Raw genomic sequence first — 16,699 nt, forward strand, 5'->3', positions numbered from 1 at the left:
CTTTAACAAAATTTCTGGTTTTGCATTTCTCTATAACTTTTTTTAGAACGGTTTCTTTTGAACGGCAATACTATACAACAATTGAATTTTACAATATCATGTTAAAAAAAAAGTTCCCGTACAGGGTCAAATGACCTTACAGCTCTTTATATCAAGAATTCGATGAAATTAAGATGATTATTGGTATACATTTAAAAAGAACAATTATTTTTTGACGGCATTGCTTTTAATAGTACTTTTGAGTGCTAGATAATGTTTTGGAACCGAAGCCGTACTTAGTCAAATGACCCCCTGGAGTGGGGAAAGAGAGGGGATTACAACTCTCGATTTTTTCCCCTTGTCCCCATGATTTTTGTACGGCGTTGCGGAATAATGGATTAAAAGCAGTATAGCAATAGTATGACACAGATGCCGTACATGGTCAAATGACCAAATTTACCCCCGGTAACTCTCGGAAATTAAATAAAAATTCCGACTTGGTGGACCACCATTTTTGTACGGCACTGAGCGGTTTCTTATTATTTTTAATGGATCTATCGATGGTTAAGAATGCCGTACAAAAATATATGACCAAAATTTACCGAGTCTACCTGTACTTTTCAATTCTCATCTGCACTCAGTTGGACAGCTTACAAGTGACGGCATAGTGATGGATCTTATTATTTTTTGCTCTGCTATCGTTCTAGATATGTCCCCTGGTGGTTCATTTGACCCATATTTTTGTCCTATGCGGGCTTGTAGTCTAACTGCAGGGCATTGCTATTTGCTAGTATTTTATATTAGAGAATCTTAACATAAAATATTATACATTTTGATTTGAGTACATATTTCTTTGAAAACCATTGCGAAGAAAAGCTTCTGTATCTAGGCTACTAGTAATTATTCTGTGATACTAGGCAGCGTAAAGATACCTACACCTGCGCCACGGCGTGTATTTTATTTTTTGTTTATACATAAGTGAAGTCCCATTTCCCCTAGTGGGGAAGGGGCAGATGCATTATACATCTGTTGCACTGATCGATTTTCTTTAGGAACAAACCAAATTAAATAGGTAATAGTAGGTGATCGACCCCTCGGTGCTACGCTCAAGCGTCAATCACTGCACCAAGGAGGCGGCTATTTGTTTATACGTAGATATTGAAAATTTTAAATTTCATATTTTTTGAATGGCAAGCCCTATTTCTATAGTTGAGTTCTAGGTCTACTATAGAATTAAACATGCATGCGGCCAAATTTTGACTGGCAACCTAGTCGATATAATATAGATATTCTCCTAATTAAAAATAAACTTATAAAATTTTGGTTTAATCAAAAAAACTATGAACGCAATAACCCTGCGGTGGGATCTATTAGGTTCTATTATAATGTAGCCTCCAAACAATCTTGATGAATGAATTTTTAGAATCATTCCAGAAATTCCGAGTTTATTCATTACATACAAAAATAAATCATTTCTTTCTAATATAAGTGTAGATTAAGAGGGATTATTTATTAATGAAAACAAATGTATTTTACAAAATAAGTATTTATTTTTTATAAACAGAATTGTTACATCAATACTGTACAAAAATACCTGTTCCTTGTTTTACGTATTTATAAGGTTTCATCCTGTTTCTGCCCCTCACAGGTTGCATCATGACTTTATCAGGCGGAAATTCAGATGTACCCATTGATTCTAACAAAATATCAAGACATATTAACAATTGTTGGATTTTGTGTGAAAGACTATGATGAGATTTAATATTCCCACTTTGCCAATCTGTATTGACAACTCTCTCAATATCTCTAATATCATCATTAGTAGCATTGTGATGAGTTCCATTGTAATGTAGAGTTAATGAGAAAAGAGGCGCTTTCTTTGGGTAATCACTGCTTAGGGCCACTAAAGCCACTAATTTTGCAGACTGGCGAGTAATGATTGCACGATATAACATGTTATCTGGAGTAACTAAACCTTCTGATATTAAAAATGCTGTTGATGGAGCTTGACTATATTCTGACCAACTGACTGATTGCCACTGTGTCAAAGATCCTGACAACCTAATAGTAGAAGTTTCTTTAGATGGCATGATTTTACCAGACTCAAGATCTTGCAACTCTTTCATTAGTTCAACTCTTGCTTTTAATCTTTTTTGTAAAGTAAAAATAAAATTTTCAACTGTAGCCACACTTAAACTAGGACATAATTGGAAATTTTTAAGATCTTTCTGTTCGTCTCCTATTGCAGTCATAAAATCTAATCCACACATTCTTTGGGCCCATATGTAAGGCCTACCCACTTCAGGAATAAAGTGTTGAAAAGCATCTGCAATACCAGCTGCCTTAAGTACATAAGCAGTGGCCGGATGAGGAGAGTCATTTCCTGTATCTCCAGTATACAACTCATTGAGGACACAGTCTCCATCCAGGACATCAGCAGCGGAAACTCCGGCAATTGGCTTTGAATGATCTAAATAAAACTTGACCACAATGATTTTTAAATGCATAAGATAGGAAAAAGCCAAGTTTAAAGCAGTTCCATCAGGGATTTTAACTGATAGAGAAACATTTAAGGGGTGCTTTTTCAGAGCTTCTTTCTTTTTTGCTTCTGCCTTCTCCTCTTTTGATACTTTTGTTGATCTATGATGGCGTTTCTTTTTTTCCCGCTGATCCTCATCATTAGCATCTTGATCTGAATCTGAATCATTGGAAACAACCAGCTCATTTTCTACATGGCTTATTTGTTCTAGCCTTCTAGCTTCATCTTCATCTCCAGATATAACTGCAAATTAAAAAAAATATTCTAGGACCATTCATTATGCTTGTGTATTATAATAAAATATGTATATTATAAGAATTTGTCTAGTGGTGATAATCAATTAATATAGTAAGGTATTCATAATTGTCTAAAACTAAAAATTATCCTTTTGTCAAATCATCTATACTAATATTATTAAGCTGAAGAGTTTGTTTGTTTAAACGCGCTAATCTCAGGAACTACTGGTCCGATTTGAAAAAACTAAAAACACACAATGTATTTGCATTTAAAAAAATAGTGACACCTACCTACGCTTATGTTTTTAACACCCAATGCATCAGAATATGCACTGGCATTTGTATAAAGAAGAAATAGAGGTGAGGGAAGTAAAGATGCCAATTTAGTTTCTTCTCTCTTTTCATCTAGTCTCAATGCCAAGCACTCCTGTAGAGGCTTAGTTGATTTAAGAACATCTCTAAGATGTGGTGCTAAGGCATCCAGCCGGGACCTCGCAGCTGCTATAGCCGCCGCCACTCTTTCCTTGGAAGCAATAAGTTCATTGCATGCTCCCGCTAGCTCTCTGCGCTGCCGAAGCTCCCATTCCAACCTGGCTAGCTGAAGTTGGTGTTCATCTTTTTTGGTAATTTCCTGTTAACATTAACATTACTTGAGGTTATTAAGGTTATTATATTAGTACATTATTCTGTAATTATAAAATTAAATCCACAACTTACTGGACGCGTAATTTCTGTTGGAGCATTTTTATAAAAATGTTCAACAGGCACCAGTTCAATTTCTTCATCTTTGGATTTAAATTGCAAACATTTTGTAACTTCCTTATTTAGGTGATCAGCTTCATACAATAAATTTTGCAAAAGCAATTGAGTTGAGTCTACTCTCTGCTTCTCCTTGTGGAGTGCGTCCCGTCCTGCCCTGGTTCGCACCTTTTCTAAACGATTTAATTTTTTTAATGCAACCAATTGTAATGACGCCTCTATTCTTTTTGCATTTATTTTTTCCTTAGCCTGCAATGTGAATTGTTTACAAAGACATTGTTATGCAATTGAAGACAATGTTGTGTTTAAAATATTTGAAAACTTACCTCTTCTGTGCCTTTGGCTTTTAACTCTGCTATATCTGCAAAAAGTTGACGAACATCTTGGCAAATTTTCATAAATAATGTTGCATCTTTTTCTGCGGGCCTCAATTTAGCCTCAGATTCTTCGAATTCTACTACTTTCTAAAAAAGAGGACCTTCAATTAAATAACTTTATTGGCTTTAAAAATTTCTAGGTATATCTTAAGTAAATCATAAGCTAAATTTATTTAGATTAGCGGAACTCTACCTTGTACAAATCCACGGGACTTTGTTTAGAGCTCTCGTTACTAGAACTTGTATTTAATTTGCGACGTTTCTTCGTCGTAGTGTCTTCTTTTCCCATGACTATTTCTTAAAAATACAAATTTAATTCATCTAAGGATTCGCAATCGGTACCTATAAACACCTTAATAATTTTTTATGTAGCAGATTAGAATAAACCATGGAATAAACAAACTGCTTGTTTGACGTTTGTGTATTTTAGGCACAGAGTACTTTTATATATATATTTTAGGTTATAATTTATATGTTACACAGATGTTATGTTAAAGAGGTATAAAAGGCACAGACTAAAAAAAACACAATCTTATGACAAAAATATTAACTTCTCTCATCCACGGCTGAGTGCTGATTGTGTATTGTGTAAAGACTCTACTAGCACAGAATACATAATAGTAGCTAAACGCTACTACTAGTCTACTACTGAGTGCTTGCTCTGTGCTGAGTACTGCCAAGTGCCAATGGTTAAAGAACAAAATTAGACTACAGGCCCATGTTGAAAAAGTTATTGGTCATTTGAACTACCAGGTGACCTATCTAGAACGATATAAGAGCATAAAATAATAAGATTCAGCACTATGCCGTCACTTGTAAGCTGTCCAACTGAGTGCAGATGAGAATTCGAAAGTACAGGTAGACAATCATGATTTAAATCAACCGATTTTAACGTGATAACGTTTTTAAAATCGTTTGTCGGGTGACATGTTCCGAAACTTGTGTCACACCAAAACCTCACGAGCGCGATCGCAGGTATATCGAGAGAGAGACGGACCGATCTCCCGTCTCATCTCGAGCGCTGCCACCAGTCACCACGCTGCCACCAATAAGACGTTATCACCATGGTTATCATGTAAACATCTCCATCGTAAACTAAAACCTACTTTACAAACAACCAATTTTTCCAATAAAAATCAATGATTAAAACTTGATTAAAACAAAAAGGTTTAATTCATGGGTTTAATTTTACTTTCTTTCACAGATCAACATAAAACCTGTGCATAAAACAGATTAAGATATCTTAATTATTAAAAACTAGGGTCGTTTAAATCTGAGGGATCAATATCACTATTATAATATTTGAATAAAAAAACTAGTTTTCCAGCCTTTTCGACTCCCAGTCGGTTTCTTAATTTGCTGTGAACAATTCCAAATGTAGAAAACACTCTTTCTACAGCAGCTTAAAAAGCTATCGCTCCAAACAATTGCTTCACCACTGGAAAAAGTTTGTTTGACATTCAATAGCACGTTAGATTAAAGGGAAATCCCCGTACTGTCTCTTTAGGCACGCGGCGCGTTCCGTTACGCACAAAAATACAGTTACTTAAATAATAAAAGCAAAAAATCAAAAAAGTAATGATTAATTATTAGGATTTTTTCAATAAATCGTGCTTTCTTCGATTTTTTCCAACCCTGGTTTATGGTGGCTGCCTTGACTTCGCCCTTGGGACATGATATTATATTACGATTGTTTAAGTAAGTATAGCCCATAACACTCGCGAATGACTTAACAAAGTACAAACCCCGCGTTGAAAGAATTTTTAAATCAGTATATAAGTTCCTGTGATTGGCGCGGTCAAAGAAACAAATTCTTCAGCTTTATATTAGTAGTATATAGTATAAATGTATATTATCTAGATTAAAGGCTCAAAGACACAAAAAAATACATTTTATTACAAATACATATGTACAAAAAATTAAATTTCTATTTAGAAATGCAGTTCTTTTGAAGTATATTTTAAACTAGCTGCGCTCCGCGGTTTCACCCGCGTGGCTCCGCTCGTGTTGGTCTTAGCGTGATGATATAATATAGCCTTCCTCGATGAATGGGCTATCTAACACCGAAATAATTTTTCAAATCATGAGATTAGCGCGTATATAGTATTAAGTAACTATAGAGTATCATATATCAAATTCATTCTATAACATTTATACCAAAAGCTAATGCTAAACAGACATTCCAATTGTCCATTATAGGATTAATATATGTATTATTGATCATTATTCTATCACGTGTACAGACTACAGTATGATGTCACCGAAACAGCAGCGAACAAGAACCAGCGAGGTCGTGAACACGGCGTGTTTACTGTTTATCGTCTACGTTGATAATATGTACAAATAAATAACATTCTCTTCAATATTTTAATAAACATCGGACATTCGCTTGCAATAAGACTCAGGAAAAATTTATTTTAATAAAGAAAATGGTAGACAAGCTTGAACTTCGTTTTGCAACTTACATGTGTCCTACACATCCCGTTGAATTATATGAGCTAATAATAGAACTAGTGGAAGAAGCTTTGGATTGCTACGTTTCATTGCAATATGAAAGCCGAAGCCCGGGACCAATAGCTAACCGTCCAGATCCCTTTCAGTCTGATAAGCTTGATCTGGGTAAGTTCTTATTTTTTTTGTTTTCCTAAAATATTTTCGGAGATCTACAAAACCTAGTTAACATACCCGCTATCGGCTATATACAAAACTACCCGCATAAGACAGAAACAACATCCTCTTTATATTGGTTATGTCTTATATATAAAAATGAATCGCAAAATGTGTTGGTAAGCGCATAACTCGAGAACGGCTCAACCGATTTCGATAATTCTTTTTTTATTATATTCCTTGAAGTACGAGGATGGTTTTTATGTGGAGAAAACGTAAATATGTACCACGGGCGAAGCCGGGGCGGACCGCTAGTATATAATAAAAATAAAGGAAATGGAAATTTAATTCAATTTTTTTGATGTTTTTAATCATTTGAACATTTTACAGCTTTTATGACTGCAGCAGCCTATATGAGAATAAGGCAGAAAGGAAATAAATACATACAGCTTTTGCCTGTTACTCCAGTATTTGCCCATCAAATGAATGTGGAAAATAAACCTGGATATTTCTCCGATGTTATTATACATAGTGATAAAAGGTAATGGTTACCTACAACTAAAGAATTTTAGTATTGCGTCGTTTTAAATTATTAAAATAGATATAATATGTATTTAATCATCTCATAGTAATCAAGTGTCATTAATATAGGTCACATTTGAGTAAAACTGCTGTATTGAGTGGTAACGGCCTACCGATAAGTATTATTATTTTTTTATGTACCTAAGTAAGAAACTTTGTTTTGCATTTCATATTATTCATATACCTACTTACTTAAAATTACAAAATTATTATGGCAATCTAGTATTGCTTTTTAATGAGACAGAATATTTGCCATTGAATTATTCGATGAGAAAAATAAATTAAAACATGTCAGCCTTGTGCTCATTTTGAGATTTTTCACCACATAGCTATAGTCGCGTAGGTGTTTTAAAATACGACTCTTGCACCACTAGTAAATTAACATTAATAAACAATACAGTTTGATGTTCTGTGTAAATAATATCGAATACATCGAGTAGTTACAATAGTCTAAAAGCAAATAAGTAGATAAATTAATTGTTATCAGCCATGTCTCCTGATAACACAATATGCTTCTATTATTTCTCAATTGATTTTCGTCGTATAGGTATAGTAATTCCTAATTTTTGATTCCGGTTGATTGGACACTTATAATTTTTATTTTATTTTATTACAGGGCCCATAACGTCAATACTTTACACGACCTTCGCGGATGTACGTTTGCATACAGCGATGAAGAATCACTCAGCGGAAGTAAAATAGTCCTTAAGACATTAAAAGAAAAGGGCGAAAATGCATCTTTCTTTGGATCACTACTAAGTAAACCACACACAGATGTTCGATAAAAATTAGAACAAAATAGAATATCTTATCAATCTTTTTAATTGGTTTCAGAATCTGGATCACATTTGGCCTCTGCTCAAATGGTCTTATCTAAACAAGCGGAATGGGCAGCGGTCGATTCAACGACCCTACTAAATTCAAAAAAATACATGCACGACGGAGGTAAAGATATTATAACTTTGGAAACATTAGGGCGATTGCCGCCGTATCCCATCGTAATAAATTCCAGATTATCAGGTAGGTGGCCCTGACTATATAATATTATCTTGTATTTTACGTCTACACTAATATTATAAAGAGGAAAACTTTGTTTGTTTGTTTGATTGTAATGAATAGGCTCATAAACTACTGGATCGATTTTGATGAAATTTGGCACAGATAATCTTTACACCCTAAGAAAGAACATAGGCTACCTTTTATTGCGAAATATGTACCACGGGCGAGGCCGGGGCGGACCGCTAGTTTTAAATATAAATAAAGATGTCTAATATATATTTATATACATATACTTACTGTATATTTCTTATTATTATTTTCCTTATTTCAGATAACATTAAAACCTCAATTGCTAAAACGTTACTAATATTATCACAAACAAGCGAATGGAAGAAAAAATTTGCAAAGTTTGGTTTAATAAAATTTGAAAATAATAGTGAGAATGCCTATGATGGGCCGTCTGCACAGATGTGGTCCATCCAGAAAGAAAAACTCAATGTTCGATATTATTAGATTATTACTAGTCCTCAGTTTATTGTATGTGATTTATATTTTGTATGTTGATTTCACACCAAAAAAATAGTTAATAGTTATACTACAACTATGCCAATGACATAAAATCTATAATAGTATATAAGTAAGCATTTATTTTTTATATTTTAAAAGTATATTAAATCATTGTTATGTTACAGGTGTAATTTTTATTTGATATACATATTAAAAAAAAAGCTGCTAAACTTTCAATGGTTTTCCTTCTAATTTTTGAAGTAACATTTTGAAAACAATCACATCGCCTTGTTTTCCATATTGAATCATTATTGTTCGAGGAACCATGAAGCCTGATGCAGTTGTACTAGCTGCTAATGTTTTTTTTGTTTCCTGAAAGTTTGTTTACATTAATAAATATGACAAATAACAGAAGAAATTTTGATTAATGCTTCAACTGATTGTGAACTTAATCGTAAACATATTGAATGCTATATGTTTATTACTTCTTAATTTTGCTGTAAAATGTGAGCACAGAATATACCTAAATTTGGTCAAAGAATCAAGCAAAAATTCCATAAGAATTATCAATTTAAGCATTAATTTAATCATGATAAAAAGAATTTTATTACAACAAAGATAAAGAAATTAATAAAAAGACTAATTAATAATAAAAATTTATTTTAAAGTTATATTTTCCACAATATTAAACAAATGGCAGAATAACCAACATACCAATAAATAATACTTCCTTCAAATAAGGTTTGCAAATGAAAATTAATTCAATTTATAAATGCTTTCATACATACAAGAAAAATTCTATTTCTACCATAACAATAAATAACTTGCTACAACTAACAAAAATAGTAAGTGTTCTACTAAGTGTTAAATCTACAAAAAGTAACTGTGTGCACTAAACAACTCCACCGCCATTGATGTGATCAATCTCTTCTTGTGAGAGAGGTAGTCTTCTGTAGCGGGGAGGTAAATCAATATCTGATATAGGGCCAGTACTCATTGCTGCGCTTGGTTGAGCTTGAACAGGCTGAGAAAAAATATATGTAGTTGATTATGACATCAAAATACATAATGCATTTTACATGGTACACTAAAATTAACACGACTTAGAAGGGATACTTGCATTTTCCTACATAATGGAATGTCTAAATAATGAGAAACAAAACAAATTCGGCTCACATGATTATGAAATAAAGGTCAACATACCGTTTGATGTGAGGCCGCTGCCGGTGCTCCCGAGGGTGCCGCTGCCGCGGGCGCACCAGGTTGCCCTATTCCTCCTTTGCGGAATTTAATTACAGGAACACGACGAAGGATTGTTGTAATGTGAACCATTTTCAATGTGTTAACCTTTTAGATGTTTGTACTTTGTGATACCAGGCTACCAGCTGATTTTTTAAGCCAAAATTTTAGTGACAGTTACATTTTGACAGAAGACAGTGTGAAAATGTCATCGTTATTTTTTTTATTCAAGTACTAGGGCTGGATACATGTCTATTATACATTTTATTTGTTACTGAAGAAAATACTTCTCAGAGAAGTAGAATGAGGGTCACCTATTTGTGACTTCTCTAAATAAGCCTTAGTTCATCAGTTAGTTAAATATTTATTCGGGAGAACGCCTGCCGCGGTCTGTTGCCTGACCGGCCGTGGGACATCAGATTCAGGTGCATGCAGCATCTTATGCATGATTCAACAATCGTGAGTGAAAGAGACGATTAAATAAATAGTTAGTAAATAAGCAATAGCTAGCTTTCCGTTCGTGGCTTACAAATGTACCTATCCTATAATATCCATCCCTCGGCTTTTCACTCGCATCAAGTTTTGTTCTCTATTATTATAATCTCTAAAGTTTATAAGAATGTATGGATGTTTGTTACCGTTTCCGGAAAAGCACTGAATGGATTTTGATTATACCGTAGCTTAATGTACCAGAATAACACAAGCTATTAAACTTACTTTTGTCCACGGGATAAACTGCGCGGCGCCGGCACAGCCAGTAAAGATTGTTTGTTATGAGGATTTTCAGCGTTGTTGCTACTTGTTTGCTGTATGATAAATTGTTTCACACGACAGTTTTAAAGATTTTATAATACTGCGATTCAATAAGCAATTAAGGAATCCTATAATTTGAGCTCAATAATGATTAGAGACAAATGATTAAACTGCTTTTATTGTTTCGAATATCAGAATTCACATTTACAACTTATAAATAAATAATCTTACATACATCACACGCTACACGACAAATAAAATTTTTGAGTAGCAAAAATCAGTAGATCTATTGTATATAACGCTACAATAACACCAAACATTATATTATATTATAATGCAAGAAAGGAATATGCATGTACTTAAAAGTAGGACTATTGTGCCATACTAATTTTTAACGCCCAACAGTCAGCTAATCCGTTAATGCAGGTTATATTATCATGGCATTAATTTAAACTGGTCTGCGGAAGTTTTTGCCGGCGTACTTGGCAGCAGCTCCAAGTTCTTCTTCAATGCGAAGAATCTGGTTGTATTTGGCCAAACGTTCAGATCTGCACGGCGCACCTGTTTTGATCTGGCCAGTAGACAGACCAACAACCAAGTCGGCAATAAAGGTATCTTCAGTTTCACCAGACCTGTTAGTGAAAAAACATTTTTTATTTATTTTTATTTAAAATTTTAAACTATTGGCTGTGATCAAATTGCAAGAGACCCTTATTTAAGATATTAAAAAAATATCTGTGATGTATAATGATATGTGTTCCGAAATTAAATGTTGTTAACATTCAGACAGGTATCAAGAACAATCCAATACCTATTTTTAATGCATTGGAACATTACTATAAATACCTAATAAATCAATCTTAATTTTATGAATAGCCCACTGACCTGTGGGACACCATGGTACCCCATCCATTCTTCTTGGCCAGCAAGTGAGCGTCAATAGACTCGGTGACACTTCCAATTTGGTTCACCTTCAGCAATAAGCAGTTGCAAGCCTTCTTCTCAACAGCAGTGGTAATGCGTTTAGGGTTTGTCACCTTGAAATAAATAGAAAAAGTAGTTTATGTATCTTCCTTTTTATTGTCCTATAAAATACATAATTAAGGGCGTTTGTCCACTACAAGGAATTTTACGGTCCGGCATTCCGATTATTTACGGTCCGGTATGGCACGCAATTAATCTAAATACTAGCTTGTGCACTATACGTAATTTTACTGTCCGACATTTTACTTTTCCCTATTCCGGATGGTTTTTTGAGTTTACGAGTCGCTGTAGGTATAATTGTTTTCGAGTGCCCACTTGCTTGGATTTTACTCTTTTTATTGCATATGCCAATTGAAAGCAAGCTCTTGTTTTACTTTCTTTTAGCTGGCAATGAGATTTGAGAAGTCGGTATTGTTATTTTATATACATTGACCAAGCATTGACCTATAATTATTATCTAAGTAAGTGTTGGTAAGTTAAAGTTCAAGTGGGAATAGATTTAGCTCCTCGTCACCGATTAAAATAAATAAGTGAAACACGCATTTTAAATCTCTTACGGAACTTTACTTTTTATTATAACGAAGTAATATAATATTATTTCACCTTCTATATTTTTACTCGTTTCTTGTAAAATGCGAAAACAATCATTTATGATAGCATTATACCGCCATACTTCCTTGAACTTTACCGCACTGATCCGAGTAAAGACGGACAGGTGCACAAGCAATTCATCGGTTTTTTCATGCCACACCGGACCGTAAAAAATCGGAATGCCGGACAGTAAAATTCCTTGTAGTGCACAAGCGCCCTAATAGTGTGTAATTCTTGTTTGTGCTGTCTAGAATGTGCAGAATCAATATAACCTTAATTAAGTTAATATGTATTACATATTCACATGAAATTGCATGAAAAGTATATGAATGTAAATTTTTAAAAAACACAAAAATAATTTCAACTCACAGTCAGATCGTCGCCAACAATCTGTATGGATGTGCGGGCAGTGAAGTTGGCCCACGCGGACCAATCGTCCTGGTCAAAGGGATCCTCAATGGACACCATGGGGAAGTCCTTGATGAAGTCTAGGTAGACATCAGCGAGTTTCTCCGATGACAAATAGTCTGCTGGGTTGGACTTTGGGTTCTTGAAGTCAAGATCATATGTGCCGTTCTTGAAGAATTCAGATGCGGCAACATCCATACCAATCTCAATCTATAAAAAACCAAAAATTTCAATAATAAAATTTAATTATTATTCTCTAGATATTCATTATCTTTAATAATTATATAAATTGTGCCAAAAAGGTTACTAAAACAATTTTATTAAATACTAGCGGTCCGCCCCGGCTTCGCCCGTGGTACATGTTTACGTTTTCTCTACATAAGAACCATCCTCGTACTTCAAGGAATATAATAAAAAAAGAATTATCGAAATCGGTTCAGCCGTTCTCAAGTTATGCGCTTACCAACACATTTTGCGATTCATTTTTATATATAAGAAGATAATGTGTTCTATATAATATTTAATACCTTTCCAGTGTATCCAGCCTGCTGGATAGCGTCCTGAATGAGGAACAAAGCATCCTTGTTGTTCTGGATGTTGGGTGCAAAGCCACCCTCATCACCAACAGCTGTTGAGTCTAATCCAAACTTCTCCTTGATGATTTTCTTGAGGTGATGGTAGATTTCAGAGCCCATACGCATGGCTTCACTGAATGATGAGGCACCTGGTAACATGTATTAATTTTATATGCGTTTTATATGTGTTATCATCACTGTGATATTACTTTATGGTCACATCATATATTTTATTGTGTTTGATGTCCATACTTAAAATTTTTAAGGACATTTTTATAGTATCTTATTAATTCAATATAAAATTTAGAGCACAGTTGACTTAACAATAACATTATTTCGACTATGTTAGTAGATCACAGGTAGAATATTTTCAGTTCCTTTTAACACCATTCTCAATTAATGTGGTACATGAAAACGATTTTTAAGAAAAGAAATAAATAATCAAAGCTGAATTCAAAGAAGAATGTGACTATGTATATTGAACCGTGATTGATCTTTTAGTGTGAATAAATGTGATAGAAAACATATGTTTAGATAACACGAAACAGATTACTCAACTATGATAACAATAAGTAATAACTTTGAAAATAATTGTTACTACTTGATGATAACACTATTTATTTACATATACATACAAGATACTGAAGCATGATGAAATCATAACAATAGTGCCAAGAAATAACAAATTTGACGACGCAGTTGGCGCAGTGGTAAAGTAACTGCCTACTGAGCCGACGGTCCCGGGTTTGATCCCCGGTCAGGGCAAATATTTGTGTGATGAACTCAATTATTTGTTCTTTGGTCTGGGTGTTATCTATATATGTATTTATAAAAATATTATATTTATCGTCGCCTAGTACCCACAACACAAGCCTTAATTGAGCTTACTGTGGGACTAGGTCGATTTGTGTAATAATGTCCTATAATATTTATTTATTTATTTATTTTAATTTGGAGTCATTACTTACCAGTTGGCAAGATCATGAACTCTTGCATAGCCAACTTGTTTCCTGCGTGGGAGCCACCGTTGATGACATTGAAGGCGGGTACTGGTAGCACAATTTGGCTATTGCCAGCTAAATCAGCGAGATGCTTGTAAAGAGGAACACCCTTCTTAGCAGCTCCGGCCTTCGCTACAGCTAGAGACACACCCAAGATGGCATTGGCACCAAACTTGGACTTGTTCTCAGTTCCATCCAGGGTGATCATGAATTGATCAATCTGTTGAAAAAGTGATGTAGATAAAGTTTTTCTTTTTTTGAGATACAACTATGAATAATTACACAACAACATTGCACAGTTTCAAATGAAATTATTAATCTACATCTTATGAAAGGTAGTCGTAGAAATGAATAAATAAAAAAAATAATTATATTAGTTCAAACCTCTTTTTGTTGAGTTTCTTCAAAATTCTGCTTCAAAAGTTCAGGGGCAATTACTGTGTTGATGTTCTTAATGGCAGTCAAAACACCCTTGCCATGGTATTCTCCTTTCACATTGTCTCTTAATTCTAAGGCTTCATGGACTCCAGTAGATGCTCCAGATGGTACAGCTGCCCGGAAAAGACCCAGTTCAGTAACCTAAAACGATATTATATTTGAATTTAGGATGAAGAAGTTACAAATGACTAACATAAGCATCAAGGTCAAATAATACTCACCAAGTCGACCTCTACGGTGGGGTTGCCACGGGAGTCGAAGATCTGACGAGCTTTGATCGATTTGATAGGCATCTTTGATACTGTGGATAATATACGCCCGGTAATCATAACTATACATCATTAATATTATATACGTATAAAACTAAGCTTTAGGTTTCTTTTAATTTGAATTCCCCAATTGCACATATATTTACATAGTAGTAAGTAATAATAATTAGCAGAAATATAATTTCTAAATAGGTAGAAGCTTCTTCAAATTTATGTATTATCTAACGAAGTTTATGAAGCACTATAATCTAATTGGAAATTCAGATTTATGAAGTATTACCAATATTGTATATATATATGTTTTGCATAAATCTTGGTACTTGGTACTTACCGAATATAATTCAGCTGCTTTAATTTCGTTGACTTATTTAACCTTTGCAGTTTGCAGACGTGCAATTTCCTCTGATTTTCACCGGCGAACTGTCCTTTGACCTTCACAAGGTGAAAATAGAGTTGTATTGACAGTATTTCCGATTCGAAAAATTATCGATTATATAAAAAAGACGTGTATTCTAGAAATCTATATAGTAAAATTATTCAAATTTGAAAACCTAAACAATATACATTATAGCTAGGTAAAATTTATTTTCAAGAGATATGTATCTAGTTTGTCCTACTAAAAATTTCATCTGTGAATTTCCATCACATTATGTAATAATGACATGTCATTGTCAAGTGTGTCATATGTATGACATACTTGTGACTTGACAGTGACAAGCCCGAAATTACAAATTTGATGAAAAACAATGCGAATGAATTTCACTATTTTGTGATTTTGTTTACGTTTCATTACATCTATTTCAAATTAAAATTGGTGTATTTAAGCCGAGAACTTTTTTATAATGAGTGAAAAAGAAAATGATAAAGAAGAAAAGAAACCTATAATCATAAAAGATGCAACAGACTTACAACGATTGCGGCTAGAAAAATTAATGAAAAATCCGGTGAATACAAAAACATAATATTGCTTTGATTTCTTTAAATAAAAACATAAAGTATGTCTTGTATTAATAATTATCTCTTTCATAGGAAAAGCCAGTTTTGATCCCTGAGAGGCGAAAAGAAAAGACGCTAGCTGCACCACCAGATTTTGTCCGAAATGTAATGGGCTCGAGTGCTGGTGCCGGTTCCGGAGAGTTTCATGTCTATAGGCATCTTAGAAGAAAAGAATATGCAAGACAAAAATTTATTCAAGAAAAAAGTGAACAGGTAACTAAATAAATTTTATTTAATTTGAAATTTATAGTGATTTGTGTATTAATAATATGAATCGATTTGTACCCTAACACCTGATGCTATTTACTTTATAGGAGAAGTTAGATGAAGAATATCAGAGAAAATTAGAAGAAAACAAACGGAAAGCTGAAGAAAAGACAGCGAAAAAAAGAGCAAAGCGATTAAAAAAGAAACAGAAAGCGAAAATTAAAGCAAAGATACCTAAAACAAACACAATTGAAACTAAGACTTCACAATCTGAGAGTGAATCAGATGATGACGACACTGAACCTTCAGAATCAACAGCTGAAAAAGATGAAGCTCAATCCTAAATAATTATTGTATTGCAACTGTTTATATTAATCCGTCAGTCCTCGGATCACAGACACAATGGAAAATCTATTGTGTCTCGGCCCGATCGGGCCGCTCGGTGGTCAATGGGTTAATGTGAAAATTGTTATGAAAATAAAGAATTAACACCATGTTCTTTTGTTTATTTTAAAATATTGTTATTGACCCCTTCAATTCGGAACGCACTTGACCGAATTTCAAATAGATTTGACGGTTAATATTCACTAGTTAATACGCAATATGCAGTTGATACGTAGTTAATACCAAGTCTCATTTATTGTCTCCTGTTA

At 33.8% G+C, this 16,699-nt stretch overlaps 5 protein-coding genes across 5 annotated transcripts; 2 read left to right on the forward strand and 3 right to left on the reverse strand.

Annotated features, from left to right (window-relative positions):
- Window positions 1-1,509: 1,509 nt before the first annotated feature.
- Window positions 1,510-4,312, reverse strand: thoc5 (THO complex subunit 5). The gene is made up of 5 exons (XM_090108914.1): window positions 4,084-4,312; window positions 3,840-3,977; window positions 3,472-3,762; window positions 3,046-3,385; window positions 1,510-2,761 (listed from the first exon to the last, which is right to left on the reverse strand). Exons 1-5 carry the CDS (start codon window positions 4,177-4,179, stop codon window positions 1,554-1,556), a joined length of 2,073 nt encoding a protein of 690 aa, XP_089965040.1. The 5' UTR covers window positions 4,180-4,312; the 3' UTR covers window positions 1,510-1,553.
- A 1,776-nt stretch (window positions 4,313-6,088) lies between these two features.
- On the forward strand, window positions 6,089-8,958 carry LOC149903475 (uncharacterized). Its single transcript, XM_090108901.1, has 5 exons — window positions 6,089-6,509; window positions 6,888-7,038; window positions 7,696-7,838; window positions 7,914-8,099; window positions 8,410-8,958. The coding sequence occupies exons 1-5, from the start codon at window positions 6,320-6,322 to the stop codon at window positions 8,589-8,591; spliced, it is 852 nt and encodes a 283-aa protein (XP_089965027.1). The 5' UTR covers window positions 6,089-6,319; the 3' UTR covers window positions 8,592-8,958.
- A 270-nt stretch (window positions 8,959-9,228) lies between these two features.
- Window positions 9,229-10,008, reverse strand: LOC149903476 (uncharacterized). Its single transcript, XM_090108902.1, has 2 exons — window positions 9,789-10,008; window positions 9,229-9,609 (listed from the first exon to the last, which is right to left on the reverse strand). Exons 1-2 carry the CDS (start codon window positions 9,915-9,917, stop codon window positions 9,478-9,480), a joined length of 261 nt encoding a protein of 86 aa, XP_089965028.1. The 5' UTR covers window positions 9,918-10,008; the 3' UTR covers window positions 9,229-9,477.
- Window positions 10,009-10,737: 729 nt separating this feature from the next.
- Eno (alpha-enolase) lies at window positions 10,738-15,292 on the reverse strand. Its single transcript, XM_090108831.1, has 8 exons — window positions 15,175-15,292; window positions 14,796-14,875; window positions 14,521-14,715; window positions 14,104-14,356; window positions 13,088-13,284; window positions 12,522-12,770; window positions 11,463-11,614; window positions 10,738-11,209 (listed from the first exon to the last, which is right to left on the reverse strand). The coding sequence occupies exons 2-8, from the start codon at window positions 14,865-14,867 to the stop codon at window positions 11,026-11,028; spliced, it is 1,302 nt and encodes a 433-aa protein (XP_089964957.1). The 5' UTR covers window positions 14,868-14,875; window positions 15,175-15,292; the 3' UTR covers window positions 10,738-11,025.
- Window positions 15,293-15,567: 275 nt separating this feature from the next.
- On the forward strand, window positions 15,568-16,540 carry LOC149903478 (PRKR-interacting protein 1 homolog). The gene is made up of 4 exons (XM_090108956.1): window positions 15,568-15,787; window positions 15,873-16,052; window positions 16,154-16,417; window positions 16,501-16,540. Exons 1-3 carry the CDS (start codon window positions 15,686-15,688, stop codon window positions 16,388-16,390), a joined length of 519 nt encoding a protein of 172 aa, XP_089965082.1. The 5' UTR covers window positions 15,568-15,685; the 3' UTR covers window positions 16,391-16,417; window positions 16,501-16,540.
- Window positions 16,541-16,699: the final 159 nt, after the last annotated feature.

This window comes from Colias eurytheme, chromosome 13 (genome assembly GCF_061535395.1).
Source record: "Colias eurytheme isolate Ceu_HAF_F1 chromosome 13, ilColEury1 Martin Lab GWU primary, whole genome shotgun sequence".
Lineage (NCBI taxonomy): Eukaryota > Metazoa > Arthropoda > Insecta > Lepidoptera > Pieridae > Colias > Colias eurytheme.

Excerpts from the sequence above, each read along its gene's own strand:
- thoc5 (XM_090108914.1), bottom strand. The coding sequence starts at position 4,179 with ATGGGAAAAGAAGACACTACGACGAAGAAACGTCGCAAATTAAATACA. Across the intron at positions 3,978-4,083 it reads GTCCCGTGGATTTGTACAAG|AAAGTAGTAGAATTCGAAGA; the intron begins GTAGAGTTCCGC and ends CCTCTTTTTTAG. Across the intron at positions 3,763-3,839 it reads AAGCCAAAGGCACAGAAGAG|GCTAAGGAAAAAATAAATGC; the intron begins GTAAGTTTTCAA and ends TTCACATTGCAG.
- LOC149903475 (XM_090108901.1), top strand. The coding sequence starts at position 6,320 with ATGGTAGACAAGCTTGAACTTCGTTTTGCAACTTACATGTGTCCTACA. Across the intron at positions 6,510-6,887 it reads GTCTGATAAGCTTGATCTGG|CTTTTATGACTGCAGCAGCC; the intron begins GTAAGTTCTTAT and ends AACATTTTACAG. Across the intron at positions 8,100-8,409 it reads AATAAATTCCAGATTATCAG|ATAACATTAAAACCTCAATT; the intron begins GTAGGTGGCCCT and ends TCCTTATTTCAG.
- LOC149903476 (XM_090108902.1), bottom strand. The coding sequence starts at position 9,917 with ATGGTTCACATTACAACAATCCTTCGTCGTGTTCCTGTAATTAAATTC. Across the intron at positions 9,610-9,788 it reads CAGCGGCCTCACATCAAACG|CCTGTTCAAGCTCAACCAAG; the intron begins GTATGTTGACCT and ends ATTTTTTCTCAG.
- Eno (XM_090108831.1), bottom strand. The coding sequence starts at position 14,867 with ATGCCTATCAAATCGATCAAAGCTCGTCAGATCTTCGACTCCCGTGGC. Across the intron at positions 14,357-14,520 it reads AAGAAACTCAACAAAAAGAG|ATTGATCAATTCATGATCAC; the intron begins GTTTGAACTAAT and ends CTTTTTCAACAG. Across the intron at positions 11,615-12,521 it reads TTGTTGGCGACGATCTGACT|GTGACAAACCCTAAACGCAT; the intron begins GTGAGTTGAAAT and ends ATTTATTTCAAG.
- LOC149903478 (XM_090108956.1), top strand. The coding sequence starts at position 15,686 with ATGAGTGAAAAAGAAAATGATAAAGAAGAAAAGAAACCTATAATCATA. Across the intron at positions 15,788-15,872 it reads AAAAATTAATGAAAAATCCG|GAAAAGCCAGTTTTGATCCC; the intron begins GTGAATACAAAA and ends TCTCTTTCATAG. Across the intron at positions 16,053-16,153 it reads TTCAAGAAAAAAGTGAACAG|GAGAAGTTAGATGAAGAATA; the intron begins GTAACTAAATAA and ends TTTACTTTATAG.